Below are 12,147 nucleotides of genomic sequence, written 5' to 3'. Positions count from 1 at the left end.
TCAGCAAGGTAATACTAAATAGCAGACTAGCTAAAAGCTAACAATAACAGTGCCACTTCTGGCCAGATAGGCTAGATATGACAGAGGATGGAAGCATACTTCCTTCTGCCTGCCTGTACTGTATGTATGGATGTGTGATGGAAAGTATGGCAGTAGACAGCCAACTGTCCATGACTTCCAAGCTACTGGTGGGGCCAAACTCTCCTTCTTCCACTCTTTTTTGGCTTCCTAGTGCAAAATAATGCCACAACCATAGCTACAGCTTGTTGCTCATGAGTCACCATGAAGTCAGAGAAACACGAGGGATGAAACCGGCTCCTGGTTGCACAGTGTACCCACCATCATAACAGCAAGGCAGTTTATCACCGCATAGCATGAGTGGGTCAGTGACGTTAAGATTTCAGTGGTTGTACAGTGTATTTCTGTCCTTACTCTCACACATACACACACTCACAACATGTGTGTTTTTGGAGGCTCCTGTTTCCTTTTATGTAAACCCTGTTCCTCGGTCCAGGTCATGCAGGTGTGTCTCTGCCCAGGTGTGTCTGTGTCCATGTGCCTGCTGATGACTCAGGCCTAAGCGAGTCAAGCTGGTCTGAACCTGGACTGTGACGCCTGCATTACATCACATACGCCTGCATTATTCATCCCTGTTAAACGGCTGTCAGCTCTTACAATGGGGGGTCACATTGCTCATCGGGGATGACTTACAGTGGAGATGATTCAGGAACAGTCAACACGCACTGTTACAGTCCTACACATATACGTGTTTACAAGACAAAAGGCGATATACGTTACTGCTGGGGACAGAATTAGCTTTCCTGCCGGCTGGGACTTGAACCCTGAACCCCCTGATGCTCTAACCACCTTTTAGTTGCAGCTCTAAAAGGGATTCGGTCTCAAAGATTATTTTGTGAGGTCTGTCGGCGTGCCACAGAGTGACCGTCACAGCAGTGACATCATCCGAACAGGAAAACGCAATCCGTGCTTTACTCCGTAACTCCATATCGCCAGCTTTAAGACAACCCCTCCACCAACCTGCTTGAAGGCGCGAGTGCGATCCAAAGCAGTGCCGCTGTGAGTTTATGTCAAACCCAAAAGACCTGCCTGACAGCTTGTCATAATACAGCGCTATCATTCACTGACTGCTGATTAGCCTACTGTCGGTAAATTACGCTGTCAAGGAAACACGGTATGGTGGTATCGTTTTGATTCAACAAATCAGAAAATCCATATTGACAGTCTAGAGATGCGCGTTTCTCCGCTCCGTAGGCTTACATTAAAAAGAACAAACTCGCACTGTTTAATATAATTTATTCTAAACATCGGTACAGTACGTAGGCTCAATGTGCTTTTCAAGGAGGCAAATACAGCGAGTAGATTCTTTACGCGAAATTATGCACTGCATCTATCAGCAGTGGAAACCTTCAACAGCCAAGGTCGGGAATAGTGAAGCACTTTTCCTATGTAGCGGTGTTGTCCAGTCAAATCTTTTCGGCTTTTAACAACCTTTTTATTTGCTTATGAAACGTAAAACATAACTAAACGTAATATTATACCGGGAAATGGTGGGTTTGGGTCTGGCAGACACGGATCAAGCTAGAATGCTGTTCTTTAAAGAGCTCGGTCTTGACAGCAACGTTTATACGATCATTGATTGTATTTCCATAATCTCATCTCCACCAAAACCTTCATCATGAATCAATTTGCATTGCTAATGACCTGACTAGACTGTGAAGTATGCAAAACTCTTGGCAACGTCCTCATGTAGTCCAAATAAAATAGTGGCAATTAGCAATAACACCATGGGCACCATTTAACAGGAAACATTTCCGTTACAGTGTTTTTCCACACACGTAAATGCTGCAATAATATATGTTGACCAAAAAATGAGTAACCGTCCAACATGTAAACATAAAACGGCTATCACTCGTGTATGGGAGTGACCGAACCTGTCAGACGTAATATCTTCTCGCGTCTCTACGAAAGTACAGTGTTGTTCGCTCATCAGTGCCTTTTTAAAACCCTGGCCATAAACTTCGAGCTGCTACGAATCAATCTTAGCTTCTGGGAACACGGAGACATATCCACTAAACGCATTCAGCAACTAAAACGAGTTCTCTCCTGTCCAGCAGGGCACTAGTTGAAAACATGACATAATTTGTCGAGAAATGACGTGAAGACGCGAATTGATTACTTACCAAGCAGCATACAGGCAAACAGAAGGGTGGGGATCCCCATGGTTGTGTTCTCTCCTTTGTGCCCCAGCACAAAGGGTCCCTGTAATATCCTTCTTGGATGGGTTTCTTCTTGCAGACTGCGTTTCGCCCAAACACCTGTCCAGAATGGGTGGTCGAGAAGTACAACGCACTTCAAATCTGAACTATCACTCTTTGCATTCAAATCCGTTCTGTTCAACTCTAAAATTAAAAATACAGTGGCCGGTTAGTAAAGTGGTGCTTGGTCAGATACTAGGCGCTTGGCGATATCTTTCTGACCTCAGATCGCCCGTTCAGTCATGTCTGGTGTTAACGATAAAACAGGGTTAAGTAGGCTACAGACGCCACAATCTGATGTATTTTTTTCTTTACCGTTTCTTTTTTTCTTAAACAGCAAATTATTTCGCACGCAGCGCCGCACTTCCCGCACTCTTCTTTACGGTGATCCAAAGGTAAACCTGATGTCCGCGGAGCGGGACCTGCCAATCCCAGACTTTAGAAATATTTGTTGAGCCTGCGAATTTCCTCGGTAATTTGGTTTGTAATCCCCGCGGACTGTGCATATGAATGCATGAAGATCAGAGCCTCACTGCCACCATCTCATTCCCTGCGTACTGGATGATGCTTCGTTCAGATTACACCTCCGCAGCACACTCTGCTGTTGTGACACGCGGAACGCGTCCACAAAGGGACAGCCCCAGCCCGTTTAAACATTTACGCACGGCAGGTCCTTTCCTTTCCCCCCGACCAGCTGTACAGTCGGTTACCAAAGAATCGCGTGGATATTGCAGTCAAAATCCCCTTAACTTGTGAAGTTCAAGCAGGTATGGCGAAATCTGTCACGACCAGCAAGGGTATATCCGAATATTTGCAACAACACCTTGAAATCAACGATGAAAGTGGTTGTTCCCAATCAAACAGCGATTTAAACTGCAGACAGACGGGCTGTGTCGGTGTACGACCTCTTGCTCTCACGGACGCGGGCAGTCGGACAATAATGCAATCCAAACGGAAATGCTAACGGCGTGTCCGCAGATGTCTCGAGGGTCTTTGCATCTGAGAAAATGAATGAAAAAACAGCCTTTTTTTATTTTCCTCAGCAAACGCGTTCCCTTTGTGCTTCTCTGAGCTTTTCAAATGTGCGTCGTCTTTTCCTCAGCGCAACTATAGATAAATCATTGCGCTAGTATCAAGCACACACCTATCGAACCCCGTAGCAAGATGCCACACGCTACGCCGTGTGCAGTGATACCACTACGGACGCAAAAGCCGCCTGTGTTTTTCCTTTAAACCCCAGGTGAAATCCACAGCTCCTCTCCTCTTGCCAACTGTGAATTTCTTTTTCCTTGTCTGTTAAGCGCAGACAATTCCCTGAATTTCAAAACTGGGCAGCGTGTTCCCCTTCCTTCTGTAAGAAACCACGCCTCTCCGTCTTTCCTGTATAAAAGGGAGAGTTAGTCACAATCCTATTGGATCTGCCGGTACTCATATTTAAATTTGTCATTTCAGGCGACGTCCTCCTCGACTTGAAGAATTGAATTGGCAGTTGTCTGTAGTTCGTCCGACGTGAAATAAATGAAATTATCTGCGAATTTATGCATATAGAGTCGTATTGTACAGGGATTAAGAAAGCGACATTATAACTGGCACTTTCAAGTGTTATCGAATTGATTTACAGTGTTTGGTTTTTAACGAACTGTCTTTTCGTATCTTAAATGTGTTGGAGACACGGTTAACGCATGGCTAGCAAGCTATTCATTTATTGATGAGTTTGTCACAAATCGACTTCCGTAAGGTATGCCGTAGCGTTGAAAATGCGAAAGGATCTATCAAACTCCGGGGCATGTTGGAAGGGGACAATTCGTGCGATAGCGTCTAAAAACGCTGAAATCGCATGTTCTTGTTGAGACCTTTAGATTTTTCCCATTGCCCTCATTATTTACCCTTATTTAGCCTTTTATCGGTTTTCTAGTCACGTCTGTACTTGTGCCAGCTCTCACATTATGAGGGGAATTTTCTTAACAACTCAGGTGCTGAATAGCGTTTTTGTTGCTTTTCCGTATGGCATATGGCCACGACTCTGAAAAAAGAAAACACTTACTTTGGAGATGGGTTTATGTGAAATTATTCAAGTTCATTTGTCAAGCTCAACACAAGGCTACCTTTTGTTGTTGATGTCAGTGTAGCTAATTCACTTGGTTAATTATACAAGTGAGCTTTCTGTTGTATTCGCAATTTGAGAATAATCACGTTGAGTCACGTTTTTGTTTCTGTCTTAATGAAAGTACACAATATGATTGTATACTCAATAAAATTGCTTGGAATTAACCTATGTTTGTGAGTGCTGTTTGTCTTCTGTGGCCCTCCATCCAGTACAAAATCCCCTAACTGGTTGTCTGTGGCCAAAACCTTGAGAAGCCCTGACTTGAACCAAGAACCACAGCTGAGAAGAAGTAAGTATGTCAGAATGTGTTCAGCTGCCTGGAGTTTCAATTGTGGGCAAAGTACAACAAAGGCTTTAGCGGATCATTGCACAAGCAGCTCCAGCCATGATCTTATGATGTTAAACACAGAGAATTATAAAACCCCTAAATCCCCCCCATTTAAGAGGCGCATGAGAGGAGAGGTCACAATGATCAGAATTCGCATTCAACAGCACATGATAACATTGGCCAAGTGCTGCCGAGATGTTTTGGGAACATTACATGTGGTCCAGGTCAGCTCAATAGGTGTTGGGCTACTCTGTCCTGGTGGACAGATGAGAAGATCGGGGTAGATCATGTGGTGGTGTTGTTCAGCAGTCACTTTAGCCCTTTAGGGACAATGGGAATCAATATATGGATTCATGACAGATGAACCAGTGTATCTGTAAGTGATGTTACACTATTGCAGTCCACAGGAATAGACAGAAAAGGGTGTTGAATGTACCGGAGCTTGCACTCCCAGTGATACCATTGTGAAAATATTGAGGGGGATAATTATGATGATGATGATTGTTGTTATAGTCGTTATTATATTTGTTTGCTTGGCACATGCTTTATCTAGGTTGATCTAGATCTAGTTGTTTTACTACTACGTTTTTCTTACTGAAGGAGCTCAAGCTAAGTAGTTTTCGTAAGGGTACAACATAAGTGCCCTTTATAATTATAGCCAAATAATAAAACCCATCACAGTCCACTGTTTCTATGCCACTTTCACAATGAACACAAGTGAACCCTGTTGTGAAGGTTCACTCTTTCACTTACAAATATTTTAGTTTTGCGTTTTTGATGTACTTGAGGGAAACAACGTCCTCAATGAAGAGCAAAAATTAATAAGTAAAATTAAACACTTGTTAGGAATTCATAGAACAACTCCTCTGGCTGGCGTCAACTTCAGGGAGAAAATTAGTTGTACAGTTTGTCCCTCATTTGCATACTTTTGCAGCTCATGTCAACATTCAAATTAAATAAATCATTCATTCCCTCTCTCTGCTCCAGCAACCGGCTCAGTGCAAGAGCTCATCAAAAGTTATTGAGCACAAAATGAGAGAGCAGTGCTATTCTGCGGTGTTTGGATAGAGGGCCTTGAATGCCTCCCTCAGCAAACAAATAACATTCTCACAAAGATTACCTCCCCTGGCAGAGACCTTGAGTCTCTTGGCAGAGGGGACTGAGCATATCCTTGAGGACAGAATTTGTGTGCCATGCATTGCTGGACAGTCCTAGGTGCGGAACGTGCGGGCCCAAAGGCGCCAGGGCATGACCAGGCCGTGTTTGCGCTGTCACTTGTGTCTTAATTGCGAGAAAAAAAATGGAAAGCGCAGAATGTCCAGAGTCCCCATCTCTGTGCTAAAAAAAAAAAAACAAGAATTTAAAAATGCTCTCCTCTTCAGCATCATCCTCCCCCCCATGTTCTCTCACTTTTCAATTAGATTTAATGAATTGTTGGCATAATGAGTGTACACTTATGTTGCCAAAGCATATGCTCAAATAACAAACACATGGAAGGATCATTTAGAAACCCACATGAAAAAATATCCAAGAATCATAAATGAAACAGATCTTTACTTTGTATTGCCTTTGTATTTTTTGTAGTCTCTCTGATTGTGGCACGTGACAACATTCTGTGCCGCCTATGTGCCACACACTCCCTTCTCTCTCCCAAGAGGAATGGCAGCCCGTCCCTCACTCTCTGACTCTACGTCCCTTTCTGGTCTCCCTTCCCCCACCTCTCCCTATTTTCAGCTTCTCTCTCTCTCTCTCTCTCTTTTCTCTCCCTCGTTCCCAACCCTGCCCATTTCCAGCCCATTAGGATGGTTCATTAGTTTCACCTGGTGTTATCAGGAGGTCCAGGATGCAGCATTAGTAAGCCGCTGTCAGCCATCCAGGCAAATCATCAGTTTTTAAAGCTCAATTGGAACACATTGAAGCTGTCAAATGAGGCAGCTTTGGTCTTCTTGGGCTCACGATTCGGCCGTAGATGTCGTGAACAAAAACATGACAGAGACTTCTGAGGACATCTGAACAACAAAAAACATGATCTTATTTTTAAGTTATGAAGTTTAAAACAAAATAAGTAGTCCCAATGAGTTTAAACTTAAGCTTGAAGACAATCCTCTGTGCTGTGCATGCTTTGCTGGACATATCACACACATGCAGCACACTACCCAGTAGCCCAGTGGCTCTAACATGGCTAATTTCTGAATCCTAGGTTAAGTAGACATTTCATCCTTTGAGACATTGTGAAATCATGTGACAATGTCCATACCTATCCTCAAAAGGTGTGTGGCAGCAAGAACCTCAAAGTGTGATTACAGTGATAGTGATGTCATCATCTTCTGGAGCCAATCAGAAAGAAGCCAATAGCTGAGAACTTAAGCCCTGGAACTTCAGCCCAGGAACTCGACAAAGGAACTTAAGAACTACTTTGCGAGTCTGCATTGTGTTTCAGGTTTGGGCTCACTGCAGCTCTAAGTCCTGATACATGATGTCACTACATAGTAATGACAATCTTCTGATTATTAGCACGACAGACTTGTGTTGTTTGAGCTAATATATTTTTTCAAAAACTCGTTTCGCATTTCGATGTATTCCCAAATTTTTAAGGTCCCTGATATTCTTTTTGTATACATTGTTCTGAGCAATACCATCCAGCTGTTGCTCTATTTTAGAATCAGACCAACCAGCTGCCAGAACCTGAGTGCCCCCCACGGACCAAAATTATCTCAAATTCCTCCCATAATTCTTATGTTCTTATTGCTAATGTTGTTTGCTTTCTTTGGTTTGAAATAAAAGGCGATGTTGTAAATTCCTGTATGTTATCCATGTGTATTTGGGTAGGAAATATTTCTTGAACATTCACCTCCTAAGCTCTCTGAAAAGGTTGAATTAAGATGGAAGAAAGAATCACATAAGAAGTTAATATTTTATTGTTTGACTAAACCTCTGTTGTAACTGTGAAGAGATCCATTAAATAAAACATGGCTCATGAGGCCCTGCGCGGATACGTGTAATGGTAATGGATATGGGAAACTCTGCTTTCATCAGTCAGAAAGCTAGTCGATGCAATTAGTCAGAGGAATATTTTCATTTGTTTTTTTGTTGTTTTTCCAACATGCAGTGCGTCGTTTTCTCCTCCCACTCTCAACGCTGCGCACAAATCCCGGTAGACACAAAAGGTTTCTAATAACATTGCCTCAACATCATGCCAAAGTGAAAACATTGCAACAACATTTGGCAAAATGTCACAGAAAGCCATGTATTTGCCGTGTATTGATCCACGGAATCGCAAGAGCAGTTCAGCGGTTCTCTCTGAACTAAATTTAAACACAATACTGAAACGCAATACGCAAATATCCTGGCCCTGATAACATTATGTAATTTGAGAAATATTTTTCTCTTTCTCTCTTTTACATACACACACGCATGCGCGCATACACACACACACACATATATATATTATATTATATTATATATGTGTGTGTGTGTGTGTGTGTGTGCGCGCCACTCTTTATGTATAGGTCTTATCAGTTTTGACAGGCTTAATTCAATTTTCAGCTTTAAAGGAATATATATACGAGATGTTCAGTTCAGTACAATTCAGTGCAGCACAGATTACATTACTGAATCATATGATTTAGAGCCATGGAGAAGGTCATTTGAAGTATCTGTGTGAATACAAAGTGCCATCTTGCAATGATGCATTAAATGTGGAATTAGACCCAAGGTAATCTTAATAATTAAACTCAGGAAAGGTCTTTAAATGAACATTTCAGACATTAAACAAACAGTCTAGTACCTAAATTCCAGCACTAGCGGTGCTCTCTTTTCCTATAAAACAATTCAGAATCAGTTTTAAATAAGATGAAACAGACTCACGGCTAGTTACCTATGCAGGCTGAAGGCCTGCTCAGCACACTCCAGACCAAACACTTTTCCTGGATGTGATTTTCAATGGTCTTTTCAAAACTTTTTTTCGGCTGCAAACTGAAGTGTAATTTAAACCCTCAGTTATTCATGAAAAATTAAAATGTGTTGAGTATTATTCCTAGAAGGAATTCTACTGACTGCCCCCACTCCCCTTAACACACAAACACACACAGGTATCCACACACACACACACACACACACACTAAAACATGTCCACACACACACACACACACACACATTTGACTGTAGAAGAGTAAGAAATGAAATCAGGTTGATATAACATTTCATTAGCCTGGGGGAGACTTTAAATTGCTACATTTTCCTGAAGATTGGAACTATAAATTGCTACATTTTCCAGCAAATTAAATACTCATCTGCATGGCGTTTAATGCACTATATTAATATGAAATGACTGGCCGTGCTGTGGTTCTTTAAGACCTGTGACATTCCTGCTCCCAAGCGGTCAGTAGAAGCAGCAGGCAAGACTCCAAATCATGACCCCTCTCACCTGTGGGAGGAGATGGATGAGTGCTCTGAGAAAAGCGTAAGGTCCTTCCTAATTTGTATTCATCTTTTTATTATTGTTAGGTACTGTCTCCCCGGCTCAAAATAAGGATTTAAATTCTCTGGCGAAAAGGGAAGGGAAGAAAGAGTAGTTATCCTGATGTATATGAGTGTTGTGTATGAGTGGGGGGGGGGGGGGGGGGGGCAAACCTAAACCTGGAATGAGGCTGAGTGAGATCACTGCAGGACTTCCTCTCAAGCACTTCCTCTCAAACACACACTGTCCTTCAGCCTCCAGGTGTCACAGGACCCACAGAAGTGGTTAGTTTGTTGTTTTTTTCTATTTTATTTAAAACAATGACACAGAGGTTACAGTCCAAATCCCTGTGGGATGTTTGTTTTCTGTGTGTCTGTGTCTGTGTTGAGAGGGACAGGGGACAACAAAATACAGGTAGGGCCTTAAAGTCCTACCCTAAACAGAGGAAACAGAGAAGCTAAAAAAAACCCATCTGCTTCAGGGTAACTGGCAGAGGGACAACTGACCCCAGCATGCAGTAATATGAGCACTGGAGGAAACGAAAGCACAGACAAGCCACCATAGCACTAAGAGATAACATGAATCCAACCAAACCATGTCTACTGGTTTTCACAAAGGTCCAATTAAAAGCAAACTGCTTTCATTTGTCACCAGAAACCCCTTTTAGATTCTTGAATCTTGCAACCGTTTGCTTTTTCTTGCTTTTCATCGGCAGCAGAAGCCAAACCAAAGAAAAAACAGAAAAAAACATCAGAGTGTGTGTGTGTGTGTGTGTTTGTGTGTGATGCATCTGTGCCCCAATTCTAACATTACCATACTTATTTCTGAGGCCTTACTTTGGTAAATACATGTGATTGCATTGCATTTACTCATCATTGAGCGATCCACCACAGGCGAATTGCAGCACCAGCGCTCTACAGAGTGTAGGAATCATGAGTGGCTCTACGCCATTCAAACCACCATATTTGGTAGTGTCAGCTGAGCATTGCTGATCAGCTGAAGCATCAGCTAAATGGTACCTTATATTTCCCTGTTGACACTGGCTTATCTCATTCGGTGAGGAGCCCTTATGATGGTGTGGAATTGGTTTACTCTGCCAAATGCATTTGAAAACCCCAGCAACAGCAGGAAACCCCCACTCTTCACACTGGCTTGTCAAATGCCAAGTTTGACATTTTGTATTGAAACTCTTTTGCATGCATGAAAAACAACCATCGTTTATGTCTATGACAAAGTGGGGCAGTTTTCTTCTATGTTTTACAAGTTGATGGCAACAGTATTAATTCCATTCTTATTCTCAGCTCAAAGGACTGACGCAAGAGCATACGCTCTGCATTTGTTTGTGTTGCATGAGACAAAGAAATCATACCTGTTCCATTTCACGCTATTGTTTCCAGAACTGAAAAGATATATCTAAAAATAAAATATCTAAAATATCAGCTTCAGTTCATCATTTTGGGCTGTGTGATGCTTTGCCTCGGGCAGTATATAAATGATAAATAAATGCTCTCTCATTGTAACTTGTATGAGTCACTAGAGTGATTTTCTTACCCCCCGTTTATCCTGAAGTCTCCTCTATGCCCTCAGGCATACGAGTGGGTCAGTCATTATTTACAATGCATCCCATTGGACAATGTGGTCATGTGACCAAGCAAGCAATGATTGCAGAGAGACCTGGAAATCCTATACGGCTGGCACACAGTTGGAACATGGCCACCTACCACCTGTTACAGGCTGTTGGAAATTAAACACTGATGCAGCAGCAATGGGCAATGCCAGTCCTCGAGGGCTGTGGTGTCAGCTGGTATTCTTTCTGCCTCATCGTCTGTTTAAATTGAAGTCATTATTTGGAGATGCTCAAATCAGCCACTAATTGTTCCAATTACAGTCTTCAGCTGAGATTAATACATAGATGAAAAGTGTTAAAATTTCAGGCAGAATGAATGACTGTTGCTAATGAACAATTAAGACCTAAGGGTGGCAGTTCGAGGGCAAGCCGAACGGGCAGCATTCAGTGGCTGTGGGTGTTTGCCAGACTTTCTGAACTTTAGGGCTAACACATCATTACTGCAGGAGTTGCTAACTCGGTGAATGAGTCAGACAGTGAGAGAGTCTGTCAGTTAGTAAGTGAGTCAGTGAGTAAAGCAGTAAGTGAGTGCGAAACACTTGGTCTCCTAAGCATGTAGTTTGACAGCTTTGCTCTACAACCTGCATGATCTAAAACTGTGAGGCTCAGGATTGCTTATGGTAATATTGCATATAATAGGGTGACCATACGTCCTCTTTTTCCCGGACATGTCCTCATTTTGGGACCTAAAACATGCGTCTCTAAACGAGGACATGTCCGGGAAAAAGAGGACGTATGGTCACCCTAGCATATAATATTGTAAAACTTAACTGTATGTTTGACTAGGTGGTAGCTGGTGATGAGCAGTTTTCATAAATGGATAATGATCTCTGAGAACTGGGCATTTCTCATGTTTGTGATCTCCACAGATAGTCTGCTGAAAATGACACATGACTTTCAAATACTCATGACACACTTGCTCTGAGAGAGGGAAATATCCACCAGTGTTGCACACACTCTCTTGACAACCATGGTAACCCCCCTTTGCAAGAACGACCTGTAAAATCAATCGGTATTTGACCTTTAAACAGATAAGAAGTAGTGTGGAGAAAGCGATTTAAAGAAGTGGACTTGTGACCAAAACGTTGCCGAATGAATTGCTTCCATGGAGACCTTACAGTCCTGGTCACCAGGACTGGCAGTCCACAGGACATCAGCTGTGCTCAAGCTACATACAATTACTCCATTGCTGCTTTTCTGCAGTGGGTTTAGGATGCATTGTACCCTGAACAAGTTTAACAAATATAACAGGTCAGGCAGTCTGAGGTAAGGGAGGTGTTGTGTTAAGTAAATCAGTGTGGTACTCTAAGTTCAGTGGGTACCATACTTAGGCGGTGGCAGTGTAGCATA

General features: G+C 42.5%; 1 protein-coding gene across 1 annotated transcript in view; it reads right to left on the bottom strand.

The window, feature by feature from the left end:
• Positions 1-3,607, bottom strand: part of igsf3 (immunoglobulin superfamily, member 3) — an 85,927-nt gene extending 82,320 nt beyond the window's left edge. Inside the window, exon 1 of the mRNA XM_036545593.1 lies at positions 2,202-3,607. Coding sequence (XP_036401486.1) covers positions 2,202-2,241 — 40 coding nt within the window. The 5' untranslated portion in view covers positions 2,242-3,607. The remainder of the gene's footprint in view (positions 1-2,201) is intronic.
• Between the last annotated feature and the right edge of the window lie 8,540 nt (positions 3,608-12,147).

This window comes from Megalops cyprinoides, chromosome 14 (genome assembly GCF_013368585.1).
Source record: "Megalops cyprinoides isolate fMegCyp1 chromosome 14, fMegCyp1.pri, whole genome shotgun sequence".
Lineage (NCBI taxonomy): Eukaryota > Metazoa > Chordata > Actinopteri > Elopiformes > Megalopidae > Megalops > Megalops cyprinoides.
This window is presented reverse-complemented; position numbering and strand designations above follow the sequence as displayed.